General features: G+C 54.1%; 5 protein-coding genes across 5 annotated transcripts in view; all 5 read left to right on the forward strand.

Moving 5' to 3' along the window:
- Nucleotides 1-459: 459 nt before the first annotated feature.
- HMPREF1541_06767 (uncharacterized protein) lies at nucleotides 460-2431 on the forward strand (the record flags this gene model as incomplete). Its single annotated transcript, XM_008721096.1, has 5 exons — nucleotides 460-491; nucleotides 542-661; nucleotides 710-926; nucleotides 982-1817; nucleotides 1876-2431. The coding sequence occupies 5 exons, from the start codon at nucleotides 460-462 to the stop codon at nucleotides 2429-2431; spliced, it is 1761 nt and encodes a 586-aa protein (XP_008719318.1).
- Nucleotides 2432-3860: 1429 nt separating this feature from the next.
- Nucleotides 3861-5728, forward strand: HMPREF1541_06768 (uncharacterized protein; the record flags this gene model as incomplete). Its single annotated transcript, XM_008721097.1, has 3 exons — nucleotides 3861-4124; nucleotides 4178-4271; nucleotides 4323-5728. The coding sequence occupies 3 exons, from the start codon at nucleotides 3861-3863 to the stop codon at nucleotides 5726-5728; spliced, it is 1764 nt and encodes a 587-aa protein (XP_008719319.1).
- A 452-nt stretch (nucleotides 5729-6180) lies between these two features.
- Nucleotides 6181-8160, forward strand: HMPREF1541_06769 (uncharacterized protein; the record flags this gene model as incomplete). Its single annotated transcript, XM_008721098.1, has 4 exons — nucleotides 6181-6426; nucleotides 6485-6915; nucleotides 6985-8032; nucleotides 8098-8160. The coding sequence occupies 4 exons, from the start codon at nucleotides 6181-6183 to the stop codon at nucleotides 8158-8160; spliced, it is 1788 nt and encodes a 595-aa protein (XP_008719320.1).
- A 613-nt stretch (nucleotides 8161-8773) lies between these two features.
- On the forward strand, nucleotides 8774-10477 carry HMPREF1541_06770 (uncharacterized protein; the record flags this gene model as incomplete). The annotated part of the gene is made up of 2 exons (XM_008721099.1): nucleotides 8774-9999; nucleotides 10048-10477. The coding sequence occupies 2 exons, from the start codon at nucleotides 8774-8776 to the stop codon at nucleotides 10475-10477; spliced, it is 1656 nt and encodes a 551-aa protein (XP_008719321.1).
- Nucleotides 10478-11414: 937 nt separating this feature from the next.
- Nucleotides 11415-12994, forward strand: part of HMPREF1541_06771 (uncharacterized protein) — a gene marked incomplete at both ends in the record, with an annotated part of 2069 nt that continues 489 nt past the window's right edge. The window contains 4 exons of the mRNA XM_008721100.1: nucleotides 11415-11623; nucleotides 11683-12213; nucleotides 12267-12389; nucleotides 12536-12966. Of these exons, the coding sequence (XP_008719322.1) occupies nucleotides 11415-11623; nucleotides 11683-12213; nucleotides 12267-12389; nucleotides 12536-12966 (1294 nt within the window). The remainder of the gene's footprint in view (nucleotides 11624-11682; nucleotides 12214-12266; nucleotides 12390-12535; nucleotides 12967-12994) is intronic.

Consider the following 12994-nt stretch of genomic DNA (forward strand, 5'->3'; position numbering starts at 1 on the left):
GGTCAGACACTTGCGTGGGTGGTTGCGTCGCCCGAGGTCAAGTCAAGATCGACGCATATATTTCGATTCGACTTTTGTTAGAGCCCGTCGTTGCTCGTCTACCCCGCAACATCGATCGTCGTCAGTCCAGTCAGGCTATTTTGTGTGGGCCCATGGCCCCAAAAACGACCATCTCGATGCAGTGGACGAGGGTGTTTCGTGCACATCAGTCAAACTGGGCCATCGCAGCTACTTTGTGGCCCAATTGACACCCAAATCCCACGAAGCATTCGGGCCAGTATCTTCTTTCCAGGGTTAGTCTTCCCCTCTCGCAAGAAGGGGGGTGACATAATTGTCTAAGATGCTTCCAACACGAGGTACATTTGCCTGGGGGCACAAAAGGACCTCCTAACCCTTGCAGCGCTCCTACACAGCAGCCACTGAGCCCTGGGCCTGAGTTCAACAAATATACCCACAAATATGGCAGACACTTTTGACTACATCATCGCCGGGTAAGAAAGAACCCAGATATCGGACTCGGAAGCCGACTAAATCTATACAGAGGCGGAACCTGTGGTCCCATCGTCGCTGGGCGGCTTTCGGAAGATCCCAACCTGAAGATCCTCATACTCGAAGCCGGCCAGGACAGCGAAGAAATGGACAATATGCACATGGCTGGCGCGTGTGTGAACATTCCTCATTTTCCCAATTAGTTCCTGACGTTGTCTAGATGGACCATGAATCATAAAGGCGACACTGATTGGAACATTATGACCCCTCCACAGGCTGGACTAAACGGTCGCCAATGCCACGTTCCTCGAGGACGCTTCTTGGGCGGAAGCAGCGGCTGCAACGGCACTATCTGCGTCAGGGGAGTCAAGCAGGACTATGACGACTGGGGCTTCCCCGAATGGAGTGGCGATGAGATGTTCCGAGCCATGAGGAAGGTATGATCACTTGGCGTTTCTTTTGTGATGTGTTCTGAACCATCTTGTCTTGCAGTCAGAAACCTTCCACCCGCAAAAGTGGTTTCCCGACGACAAGGCTGCACACGGGTACGATGGACCCTTGCACATCGAACCTGCCCCATGTGGACCTCTTGGAGATCTGTTCCTCGAGAATTACAAGTCCAAGGGCCTTCCATATCATCCAGATATGTTCAGCACGGGCGAGACAGCAAACGGCTGCGGGCACGCTATGCGAACTACCTGGCAAGGCTATCGAACCACGGCCGCAGATTTTGTCACCAAAGACCACAAACGCAGCAACGTTGTGGTTAAATGCCATCGCACTGTCGACAAGGTGATCCTTGAACGTGGCGCGGACGGCACCCTCGAAGCCAAAGGAGTCGAAGTCGTGGATGATCAAGGAAACCGGTCCAAGGTCTTTGCTCGCAAAGAAGTAATCGTCACAGGTGGTACCTATGGCTCTCCAGCTATCCTCCAACGTTCTGGTATCGGCGGAAAGGAAGACCTAGAAGCACTTGGCATCCGTTGTCAGATTGACCTCCCAGGAGTAGGCAAGAACCTGCAAGATCACCAACTTATCTTCATATACTACGAGCTCAACCAAGCTGGCCTCACCGATGATGAAAGAGTCAACCACGACCCCAACGCGTACGAGAACGGAGCGAAGGAGTGGAGGGAAAAGAAAACTGGCTGGTTGGCACAATTCCCCTTTGGATCGTTTGCTTTCGCCCGTCTTGATGATCGACTTCAGGCAGAGAACAAGGAGTGGCAAAGCTTTGAGAGACCGCCGGGCCGCGATCCCATGCAGCTGACCGACACCCAGCCAAACTTGGAATTCTTCCATACGATATGCTACGGAGGACCTCCTGAGTAAGTTTCTCCTCTTACGGTGGTCATTCGGAAAGGAACAAGCGCTAACATGGGACAGGTATACTGATAAGCCCGAAGCGGGCCAGTACGCCTTCGCCATGTGCTGCTTTTTGTGCGGACTGCAGTCCCGAGGCGAAGTGAAGCTGAAGAGTCTCGATCCTCGCGAAAACCCGATCGTCGACCACAGATACCTGTCTGACAAGCGCGATCTGCTGATGATGTCTGAGGGTGTCCGCTTCGCGAATGAGCTTGTCACAACTGGAGCAGGCACCAAGGATAAGATCAAGGGCGCCTGGCCGCCCGGAGCCAAGCACCATCTCAATAAAACCAACGAGGACTGGCAGCCGTTTGTGCAGAAATATGCTTCCACTTCTTATCACCCTGGTGGGACGTGCAAGCTGGGCAAGCGTGATGATCCAATGGCTGTCGTGAACGAGAAACTGGAAGTCTACGGAACCAAGGGATTACGTGTGGTCGATTGCAGTATCATGCCAACTCTTCACAGTGGCCATACCCAGATGCCAGCCTACGGTATCGGAGAGTTAGCAGCGGAAATGATCAAAGAGGCCTATCAGGGTAAGGGTCGTTCGAACGGGGTGAATGGACATCACTAAGGTTGATGCACATTAAGTGAGCTGTTAGGACAGGCGGTTCGGGCATGGTGGTTCTCGACTTTTTCCTTGTCTTCGCAGCTATCTGTTTCTAGTAAAACAGGATTCATGATCAGCCCGAGCCATTGCCTTGCTGTAGGAGAAAAGGCACCGGAAGCTCAAGTCTAGGAAGGTCATGTTCACAGTTTAGCTAAGTACCTCTGCTGCCTGTTGAGAATCGCTCGGTCACCGCCCTCGCGGTCAAACCTGGCTGATCTAGTCCTTGCCCGATCTTTTACACTCGCTTGGACTGCTTCAAACTCCTCTTGGTAGATCTCTCTATTCTCAACAGCAGGATTATATCCCAGCCGATGCCTTCCGTCTTGTCTGTGTTCGACGTCCTTCCATCTGGGCACACTCTGCCCGTCGGCACGGCTCACTTCAAAACCATGTCCTGAACTCTCGAGATAGTGCATACGTCGAGCTTGTCTGCCTGAATCTTTGGGATTCGTCCATCCTCTCAAGTCCCACACTAAGATCGCGGTTAGCAAGACATTTATCTTGCAGGAACTACAGCATTCATACCGATGTGACAGACTTGTTGAGGTCCCTGGTCCTTCTGTGACCTTGACTGAGGACCCGAACCATCGGATTGGCTGAGCAGGGTTGCTGAATCCTTCAGGTACGGCCATCTCCTCATGAAACTGTTAGACACCAGCACAAGAGCCATCGTGCCGGACTAAATTATCAGCTAGATGCCCAGAGTAAGATGCCAGGCCTGTGAACTCATACCTCATTTGCCATAATCACTAGAACGCACTGTTCACCACTTTCGCAAACCAGCGTGAAAGAGCTATTCAACTCCTTCCCATCCTCTACTTCCCTCACAGGAACTCCACCGCCGAATGCATTCAATGCTTCGGTGCCTTGGCTCAATCCCTCGCCTCTCACAGTTCTCGTTACATCGTCGTAAGTCACGCCAGCGTCCAACAAGGCTTTTGTCGCTGCAGAAATGAGGCGAGTGCTGGCAGTCTTTCCCGAAGAGCCCCCCTGCGAGGCAGCGGAGTAACCAACGCCAGCTACGTAGACGTTGGAACTGGCAGACATTGGTTTCTGCTGCGTAGTCCGCTTGCTGAGCTGCTCTGGCAGGACTCGATATACAGCGGTGGCCTCGTTGGCCTCCAAAATGGTGTGGAGGAGACTGTTGAGGATTTGCGGGCCTTGTCGCCCTGTCAATGCTAGGCCTCGGGGCAATCTTCGAGGGATGACGTTAACAACAGAGTTTCGAGTCAGACGGGCTGCGCCTATCGAGGCAATGACGCTACCCCGCATCCCCGGGGCTTACCCCGGCTTAAGGGCAGACTCCACCCACCAAAGGTACCCGGCTTGATTCTCTGAAGCTGTTTCAACTACTCACTGCCAGGAGTGCCCTTTCAGCGCCAAAGGGACCACGATGGCGCCCGAGAAGCAGCCTTCAATCATGTACGGGCCTCGTGCCCCGGTGCCTCTGACCCTAACGTTTGGTCAGCTTCTGGACCACCATGCCGAAACTCGACCAGACAGCCCGGCAGTGATATCCCATGTTCAGGATCGCACTATTTCCTACCGACAGCTATGCGACAGAAGTATCAGTCTGGCCAAGGCCATGGCACACGCTGGGATCGGTCGAGGCAGTCTTGTTGGCATCATATCCGGAACTCGCATCGAATACCTCGAGGTAGGCAAAGCCATTGGGTGGTGGTTGGCTCGTTTATTGATGCAGGCTGGCAGGTCTTCTTCGCGACGGCGAGACTAGGCGCGGCTTTGATCCTCTTCAACTACGCGTACACTGATTCTGAGATGCTTGCCCTGATGAAGGCCATCAGTAAGCTACCCGAGCCGTGCTCTGAGTACGAATTGCTTACATGTCACCTAGAACCGAAGATGATATTCACGCCTCCAGGCTTTTCTCGCTACGACTACACCAAGGTCCTTCCCAAAGCTCAGTCATCTATACCGGAGGTCGAACACATCATCGTGTTTGATGACATCTTCCGGAAACACAGTCTGCCCTCGAAATCTCTGAAACACCAGCAATACGAGGCTTTCCTGGCGTCGAAGGCATCATCTTCTTGGTCTGAAGATCCCAACATCTCGCCTCATGATATGGTCAACGTTCAATTTACCTCTGGCAGCACTGGCTTGCCGAAATCGGTCTCTCTGTCTCATTACAACATCATGAACTGTGGCAGGAACATCTGGCTACAGACAAGATTGAAGAGTGAAGACAAGATATGCTGTCCTGTGCCCCTCTTCCACAGCTTTGGCATGATTGTTGCGATCAGTACCAGCACAGTTGCCGGCTCATCTCTGGTTTTCCCTTCTGAGCTCTTCGACCCCAACGCAGCATTAGAGTGCATCGAGCGTTACAGATGCAGTGCACTCTACGGTGTCAATACGATGTTCATCAGCGAGATGTCGGCCAAGACCTTCAAGAAGACCAACAAAACATCACTCAAGTTCGGCATTGTGGCTGGCTCACCCATGCCACCAGAGTTTTTGCGACGTGTCATGAAAGAGTTTGAGATACCTCGCATCTACACCTGTTGGGGCATGACAGAGCTTTCGTCCTTCGTGACCATGATGCACGAGACGGATCCTTGGGACAAACGAATAAACACCACTGGCCGTCTGTTTCCTCATTTCATTCTCAAGGTCGTGCAGCCCAACTCCGGCGAAGTTGTCCCGTGGGGCGAGCGAGGCGAGATCGTGGTGAGCGGTTACGGCCAGATGAGTGAATATATAGGAAACAAGGAGAAGACGGAGGAGTCTTTGCGTTATCATAAGCAAGACCTCGAAGAAGGAGGAGTTGGAGGGCAAGGGGGCCGTGGTTCGAAGGAGTTGAGGCCATGGATGCACACTGGTGATGAAGGCATGTTGGACGACGATGGCTACTTGGTGTTCACGGGACGCATCAAGGATCTGATCATCAGAGGTGGCGAGAACATAGCACCACTCGAGATCGAGGAAAGATTGAACGGCATGGAAGTCATTGCGCAGGCGAGTGTGGTCGGGGTGCCGGATGACAAGTACGGTGAGACTGTGGGAGCGTTCCTAGAGCTGAAAGAAGGCATGGATAGACCTTCAGACGAGGATGTGAAGAAGTGGGTGAAGGAGGAGCTGGCACATTTCAAAGTACCCAAATACATCTGGTGGCTGGGTGATGGCAAAGTACCCGAGGACTGGCCCAAGACGATGAGTGGCAAGGTGTCGAAGCCGGAGTTGAGGAAGCTCGTCGACGAGCTCGCGGCTGGCGATGAAAAGCCCAAGGCCAAGCTATAAAATCAAGCTACAATATACAAACCGTCAAGATAAAGTGTACCAACGCATTGCTTGGCCTCGAGCAGGATGATTCCTAAAGCTCGGCAGGTCCCGTCGAGCAGTCAAGGCGGTCGTCAGGGAGCAAGTCCGTCCCCCGTCGCCAGTCCGCTGAACCGAGCAGACACAGAGTGACGCAGCGACGCCCTGACAGTTTGAGGTCAAGCAACTCTATTGCAGCTGCGATCGGAGGCTGTTGACCTCGGGTAAGACCGCCAATCACTTGAGTACAGTCTCCAGCGACGTAATGCTGTCTAGGCGCCCTAGTACCCCCGTTCTCTCCGCACTCTCCGCTCGTATCCTCCCCCGCAAATGGAGGACCGCAAGCTCCATAGCGAACTACAAGGAATCGAAAGGTAGTCTTTCTCTGTATCTGCCCGGGTTATCCTGTGATCTTTTTGATCAGAATAGCAAACATGGTCTACGGAGCGAAGATTATCGCCCAAGCGCTCCAGGACCTTGGCGTTCAAGTCATCTTTGGGCTGCCCGGGCTGCCCGTGATTGATATTGCCCAAGAGTCTATGAACCTTGGCATCAACTTCATAAGTTTTCGGAATGAACAGGCCGCCGTTCTTGCTGCCTCGTCCTATGGATATCTAACCGGCAAGCCCGGCGTTTGCATTTGCGTCGGCGGACCCGGTGTTCTAAACACCTTCCCGGGTGTGCGTAACCTTTGCCCATCCCGTACCATTACCGCATTCTAATGCCGAGACTCGATAGATCCCACATGCGGCTGCCAACTGCTGGCCGTTGCTGCTGCTCGGAGGCTCGAGCGAAACACACAATGCCAATAAAGGCGCGTTCCAGGAGATGGATGCTCTTCCAATCTTCAGTCCTCACGCCAAACTGGCTCTTCGCCCACCGTACCCGGAAATGGTGCCTTCGTTTGTCCGAGATGCCTATCGTGCCGCCATGTTTGGTCGCCCTGGCCCGGCATTTGTTGATCTGCCGGCCAACATCATTATGGGCCACTTCGATGTCGAACGACACAAGTTGTCACCTCTGTTAGAAGCCCCAAAAGCAGTTGCGCCTCCAGAAAAGATCAGATCCGCTATCGAGGCACTGAAAACCGCTAAAGCACCGCTTGTGGTGGTTGGTAAGGGAGCTGCCTACGGTCGTGCAGAAAAGCAGATTCAAGCACTCATTGAAAGGTAGAGAGGCGCTTTCTCTTGCTATGATTCGCTTCAGGAGAGCTTGGTGGTGACTGACTCGTCTTTCAGGACCGGATTGCCGTTCCTCCCAACGCCCATGGGCAAGGGGGTCGTCCCAGATGCAAGCCCGCACAACATCTCAGCCGCACGATCAACCGCAATGAAGACAGCCGATGTCGTTCTGCTCCTGGGTGCTAGACTCAATTGGATTCTTACATTCGGTTTGCCTCCGAAGTGGAAGTCAGGTGTCAAGATCATTCAAGTCGATATCAGCGCGGACGAGCTTGGCAAGAATGGACATGATCCTTCTCTCAGCATAGTCGGCGACTTGGCTCTAGTGGTTGAGCAGCTTGTCAATGAGATAGGCAACTGGCGCTGGCAAGGTCAGTCCTCAGAATACTACCGCACCTTGCAAGCCGCCAAGTCAAAGAACGAGGAAAAGGCGGCAAAGAAAGCTTCGGCCGGTAAGATTCCAATGGCCTACGAAAAGGCGTTCGGCGTGATACAAGAGACTCTTAACAGCCTCTCAACGCCCAACAATGGTGACATTGTTTACGTCTCGGAAGGGGCCAAAGCGATGGATATCTCCCGCTCCATCTTCACTATGGAGCACCCGCGCATCCGGCTCGATGCTGGAACATACGCCACAATGGGTGTTGGTCCCGCCTACGCGATTGCTGCCTACGCTGCCTATAACTATCCGCACGCAGAAGGCTCAGCCGGTACTCGGGGCCGCAAAAAGATTGTCGCGATTGAAGGCGACAGTGCATTCGGCTTCTCCGCCATGGAGGTCGAAACCATGGGCCGCTATCGGATGGACGTTTTGATATTCGTGATCAACAATAGCGGCCTGTATCGAGGAGACGCGGACTCGAAGGAGAAATGGCAGCAACTTCAAGACATGACCGTCGCCGGAAGCCCTGCCCGACCCAAAGGCCTCAGCGCGACATCACTAGGATATGAGACTGACTATCAGAAGATCGCCGAGGTGGCAGGTGGAATCGGCCTTGTAGCGCGCACGCCGGAAGAGCTGAAGGAAGCCACCATCAAGGGGTTTCAAGCCAAGGTTCCGGTGGTGGTCAATGTCATTGTTGACACGCAAACTGACTTGGAAATGGTAAGAACCCCTTTCGTCCTTTCCTTGGCTGCATCGCTCTGTGAGTCCTTGCTTACCCTGATTAGGACTTCTCGTGGCTGGACATGGCTCCACCGACGGATAAGAAAAAGAAGGAACAGAAACTGTGAGACCGAGAAGATTCGTAGTACACGATGGAAGTCGGGTCAGCCATTGCATGGCATATCGCGGCGCAAAGTTCTCAAGCTCCATGGCTTCTACGAGACTTCCATCTCAAGCACCCTCGTATCTTGGCATAGGAGTGGTGAGTATAAGCGGCACCTCACACCAAAGCAGTGTCAGCAGGTAGCCACTCGATAGGATTTGTGGGAGTATGAAGCCGATATTCACTTGCCGGCATGCGGCATGGACCTGACGTGCGTTAGTTCAACCTTATGAGCCCTGGCCATGGGTGGTAGATGGGCGCTGCAGCCCTCTAACTCCAACGCCAGGCCGCCCGCACTGCAGCTGGCACAGTCATGACTCCACCCAACCCCAACCTGATTGCGGGGAAGGAATTTCCCCACTTGCGCTCCATGCACCGTTGCTTCCCCACGAGCTCTGGCCCCTGCCCTTCGTTAGTTAGCCCTCCTCGATCCGGGGATCGCACTCTCAAGCAGCAGCAACAACCGTAACGACGCGCGAGTTCGGAATCGTCTTCAAATTCCTGCTCATCACTGGAGCCCTATCATCGACGTGGAACATTGATTGCAGCGGGCAAGCGCCGGATATACGGAGGTGGACATGTTGAACGTGGCACGGTTCTCGACACTGGCCTCGCTGCCGGCACTGGCCGCGACATTGATCGCTCTCCCTTTCTTCGCCTTCCTGGGCTTCTATCTGTGGGTGACTCCAAGCTCTTTCAAGGACAGTCGGCGGAAGAAACTGCCTCCTGGGCCACGCGGGCTCCCTTTCCTAGGAAACTATCTCGACCTCGCCAAAGCCGACACGTTCAGATTCCAAGTGCAACAATGGGCTCGGCAGTATGGAGAAATCTGGTACACCAAGATGGGTGGCTCCGATTACATTTGGCTTTCGTCACCTAGGACTGTAAAGGAGTTGATGGACAAGCGGTCGTCTATCTACTCCTCGCGCCCGCCCACGCCGCTGGCGGGTGACACGGCCTCGGCAGGAAGGCGACAGTTGTTCATGGCTTACGGACCAGCCTATCGCGTTGTTCGCAAGATCTCACACTCGCTGCTGAGCATTACTGTCTCTACAAGCTATCAGCCCATCCAGGATCTTGAGTCAAAACAACTCATGTACGACCTTCTGCACGATCCAGACCACTTTTACGATCACAATCGGCGGTACTCATCAAGCGTGATCCTCACCGCCACCTACGGCCATCGAATGCCCAACTGGGACGCCGAGATCGTCAAGAACATCTACAAAGTCATCAACAACCTGCAGAACTTTGCCACGCCCGGCATGTGGCTGGTGGACACGTTCCCTGAGCTGGCCCAATTCCCATCGTGGATGTTTGGCAACTGGCGTGCTTTCGGCAAGAAATGCTTTGAGCACGACTCGCCTATCTATCTGAAGCTGTGGCGGAACATGAAGCAAGAAGTGGATGAAGGGCGCGCCAACCCTTGCTTTGCGCGCGACTTCTATCTGTCGGAACCCGAAAAGCAGGGTCTTGACGAACTTCAGGCCGCTTATCAGACTGGAGGTCTGGTAGAGGCCGGCTCGGAGACGACTTCAGCTTTCCTCAACTCATGGATCCTTGCTATGCTTCGCAACCCGAGAGTCTTCAAGAAGGCGCAGGAAGAAGTCGATCGTGTTGTTGGACCCAACCGCCTGCCGGACTGGGCGGATGAAAAGGATTTGCCTTACTTGCGTGCTACAATCAAGGAGTTGCTGCGAACCCGGCCACCAAACAAGATCGGTATTCAGCACTCCACGACCGAAGATGACTGGTTTGAGGGTTACTTTATACCTAAAGGTTCAGTTGTCATGTTAGATTGGTGGTGAGTAGTCAGGTACCTGGAGCAAGTCGTAGTCGCTAACCATTTCAGGTCCATCAACAACGACCCTTCGCACTGGGAGAAGCCGGAAGAGTTCATGCCCGAACGATATCTGAATCACCCTCTGGCCGCCGCCGCGTACCTTAATGCAGCCGATCCCAATGATCGAGATCACTTCTCATACGGCGCCGGACGACGAGTGTGTCCAGGGGTTCATCTCGCAGAGAAAAGCCTGTTCCTCAACATCTCACGAGTCCTGTGGGCCTTTGATCTGTCCAAGAAGAAGAATGCACAAGGTGACGTGATCGAACCGGAGGCCGGCATGGTGCCGGGCTGGATGACCATTCCTCTCCCTTTCGTTTGTGAGATACGTTGTCGGAGCAACGAGAAGAAAGAGCTGATTGAGACGATCTGGTACGAGGCGAGGAAAGGCCTTAAGGCGGACGGCGACATTCCTGACGGGCAAAGCCACAAGCGGTAGTTGCTTCTTGTTTGTCGGATAGTTTGTGCTATGTCAGTGTTTCTACCCTTGCATTTCCACAAATTCTCTGCTGGACTGAATCTCTTCTTGGACACTGTAGCGAGGTTTCGTTGAAGTATAGCGCCGTGCAACAGCAGCTCCTCTGCTTAGACACTGTGTCGCGTATTGCTATAAATTGAACCACTGCGATTGCGATGACCAATCACGTGACCGTAGCCTTGCAGAGTCTTGGCATTATGAACAGACTACTCCAACCAGCTTCGTCGTAGCTTCTCGTTTCCGCTCTAATAATCACATCCATACTACCGCATCTCGATGCATCCACGCAACTGAACCCCTCAGATCGGCATAATCCTTATGACCGAGCCTACCCTCAATGAAACATGACTCGAAAGAGGCGGAACACATCAAACCCGAACGCCGAGTTGGCGCTACCCCACAAATGTGGAGGTGGGGCCAGCTTGCTGGGTGAGCACAACACCACACACCACCAAACCCTTTGTTCCAGTGCTCCTCCCCTGCTACAAGGTCTAGACCGCTGAGGTCCCATGTCTGTTCTGTAGGACCATATTTGGCAGACTGGATCTCGACATTGCGCGAACGGTTCGTTCATCGGTCGAAAGCTTGTGCGTGCAAAGATGCTCCAAATTGGAGAAGAGGTTGCCTGTGCTGCTGCAGTTCTGCAACGGCTCTTCGGCAGGTTGGTAGCGTGCCGTGAAGCATCCGATGCCGATGGCTCTAGCGTGGCCGTTCTAAACCAGGCTCGGTTGTGCAAGAGCACAGCAGTTTTGATGGCTAACGCCAATAACGTCGCCTAAGACGAGGCCAACTGTAGGGTCGCAAAGGCCTGTGGCAAGTGTGATCGATCCGGATCTTTGTTCCATATCAGCCATCTCAACGATTGCATCCTGTGTGTGACCACCAAAGCAGACTCGAGATGATGCTGTCCGAAGTTCTGTATTATGGCACCATTGTCGCGCTGCTTGCCATCGTCTGTCAGCAAGCTATTGCCCGCTACCGCTTCAACCAAAAGTACAAGCTACCCACAAGGATTCCAGGACTTCCTATACTCGGCAATACGCTACAGATCCCTCCACTGAATCAAGGGCAATGGGGCAAGGCGATGGCCGCGAAGTATGGCGAAATGTACGATTGTCTTGGCCAAACAGCCTCAAGTTGATACTCTGCTGACCAGTGTGATATAGGTTCACCTGCCAGATCGGTGGCTCCACCTGGGTCTTTCTCAACAGCTCCCGGACCGTCAACGATCTGATGGAGAAGCGTAGCGCAATCTACTCCTCCAGGCAGTACGCGCCCTTTGCTTCCGGACTCCTCTCTTCCGACTCTCGTATGCTGCTGATGCCGTATGGCGAGCGCTGGCGCCTGCTCCGTCGCATCATGCACACAGTCCTCAACAAGCAGAACATGCCGACTTTCGCACCGTACCAGGACGTCGAATCCCGCCACCTGCTCTGGGACTACCTCAAGTACCCCGAACTGTGGTATGCAGCCAACCAACGGTACGCCAACTCGGTCATCATGAGTGTCGTGTTCGGCAAGCGTATGCATCTCGAAGACCCAGACACCAAGGAGCTGTTTGACACGTCCAACGAGCTGATACTCGCCCTGCAGCCGGGCGCGAACCTCGTCGACGCAATACCCGCGCTCGCCAAGTTGCCGAAACCCTTGCAGTGGTGGCGGAAGCGCGGAGAGCGTCTGCACCAGAAGACCGTCAAGTGCGTAGCCCTTCCGAATCTTTGAATCCATCTTCGCTGACCGATAGCAAAAGCGTCTACAAGAAGCAGGTCCGCGAACTGCAACAGCGCATCGCCGCCGGCACCGCACGAGATTGTTTCGCCGTGCAGTTTCTGAAGGACCCTTCGACCACCGATTATGGAGAGACACAGACGTAGTGAGTCTTCCCTTGCGGCGGTGTTTCCTAATACCCAATATCTTTGACGTTTACTCTGCATACCCCAAGAGAGAATTCTCTCCATGCCCCATCCTGCTCGTATATTCATCGCCCATCATCTCAACGACTGTTACTGACCGCATCAGCTTCGCGCTCGGCTCCCTCATGGAAGCCGGCAGCGACACCTCGCGCATGACCATCTCCCAAGTCATCGCCGCCGCCGCCTCAGACAAGCGGTGGGTGGCCACAGCACGCGACGCGCTCGACCTTGTCTGCGGCGCCGACGCGGCGCGTCTCCCCGGCTTTGCCGACCGCGAGGCGCTGCCATACCTGACCGCCACCGTCAAGGAGGCGTTTCGGTGGCGGCCCTTTGCCGAAATCGGCCTGCCGACCATGCTGATCCAGGACGACGAGTACGAAGGGTACAGGTTCCCCAAGGGTACGCTGTTCACGTGGAACTCGATGGCCATCGCGCTGGATGAGAGGGAGTACGAGCAGCCCGAGCGGTTCTGGCCCGAGAGGTTCCTCAATGATGATCTGAATGATGTGCGCAAGGGCCATTGGAGTTTTGGACCTGGTAAGTACCGTATTTCCCTGCTGGGGGG

Source organism: Cyphellophora europaea (genome assembly GCF_000365145.1).
Source record: "Cyphellophora europaea CBS 101466 unplaced genomic scaffold supercont1.6, whole genome shotgun sequence".
Lineage (NCBI taxonomy): Eukaryota > Fungi > Ascomycota > Eurotiomycetes > Chaetothyriales > Cyphellophoraceae > Cyphellophora > Cyphellophora europaea.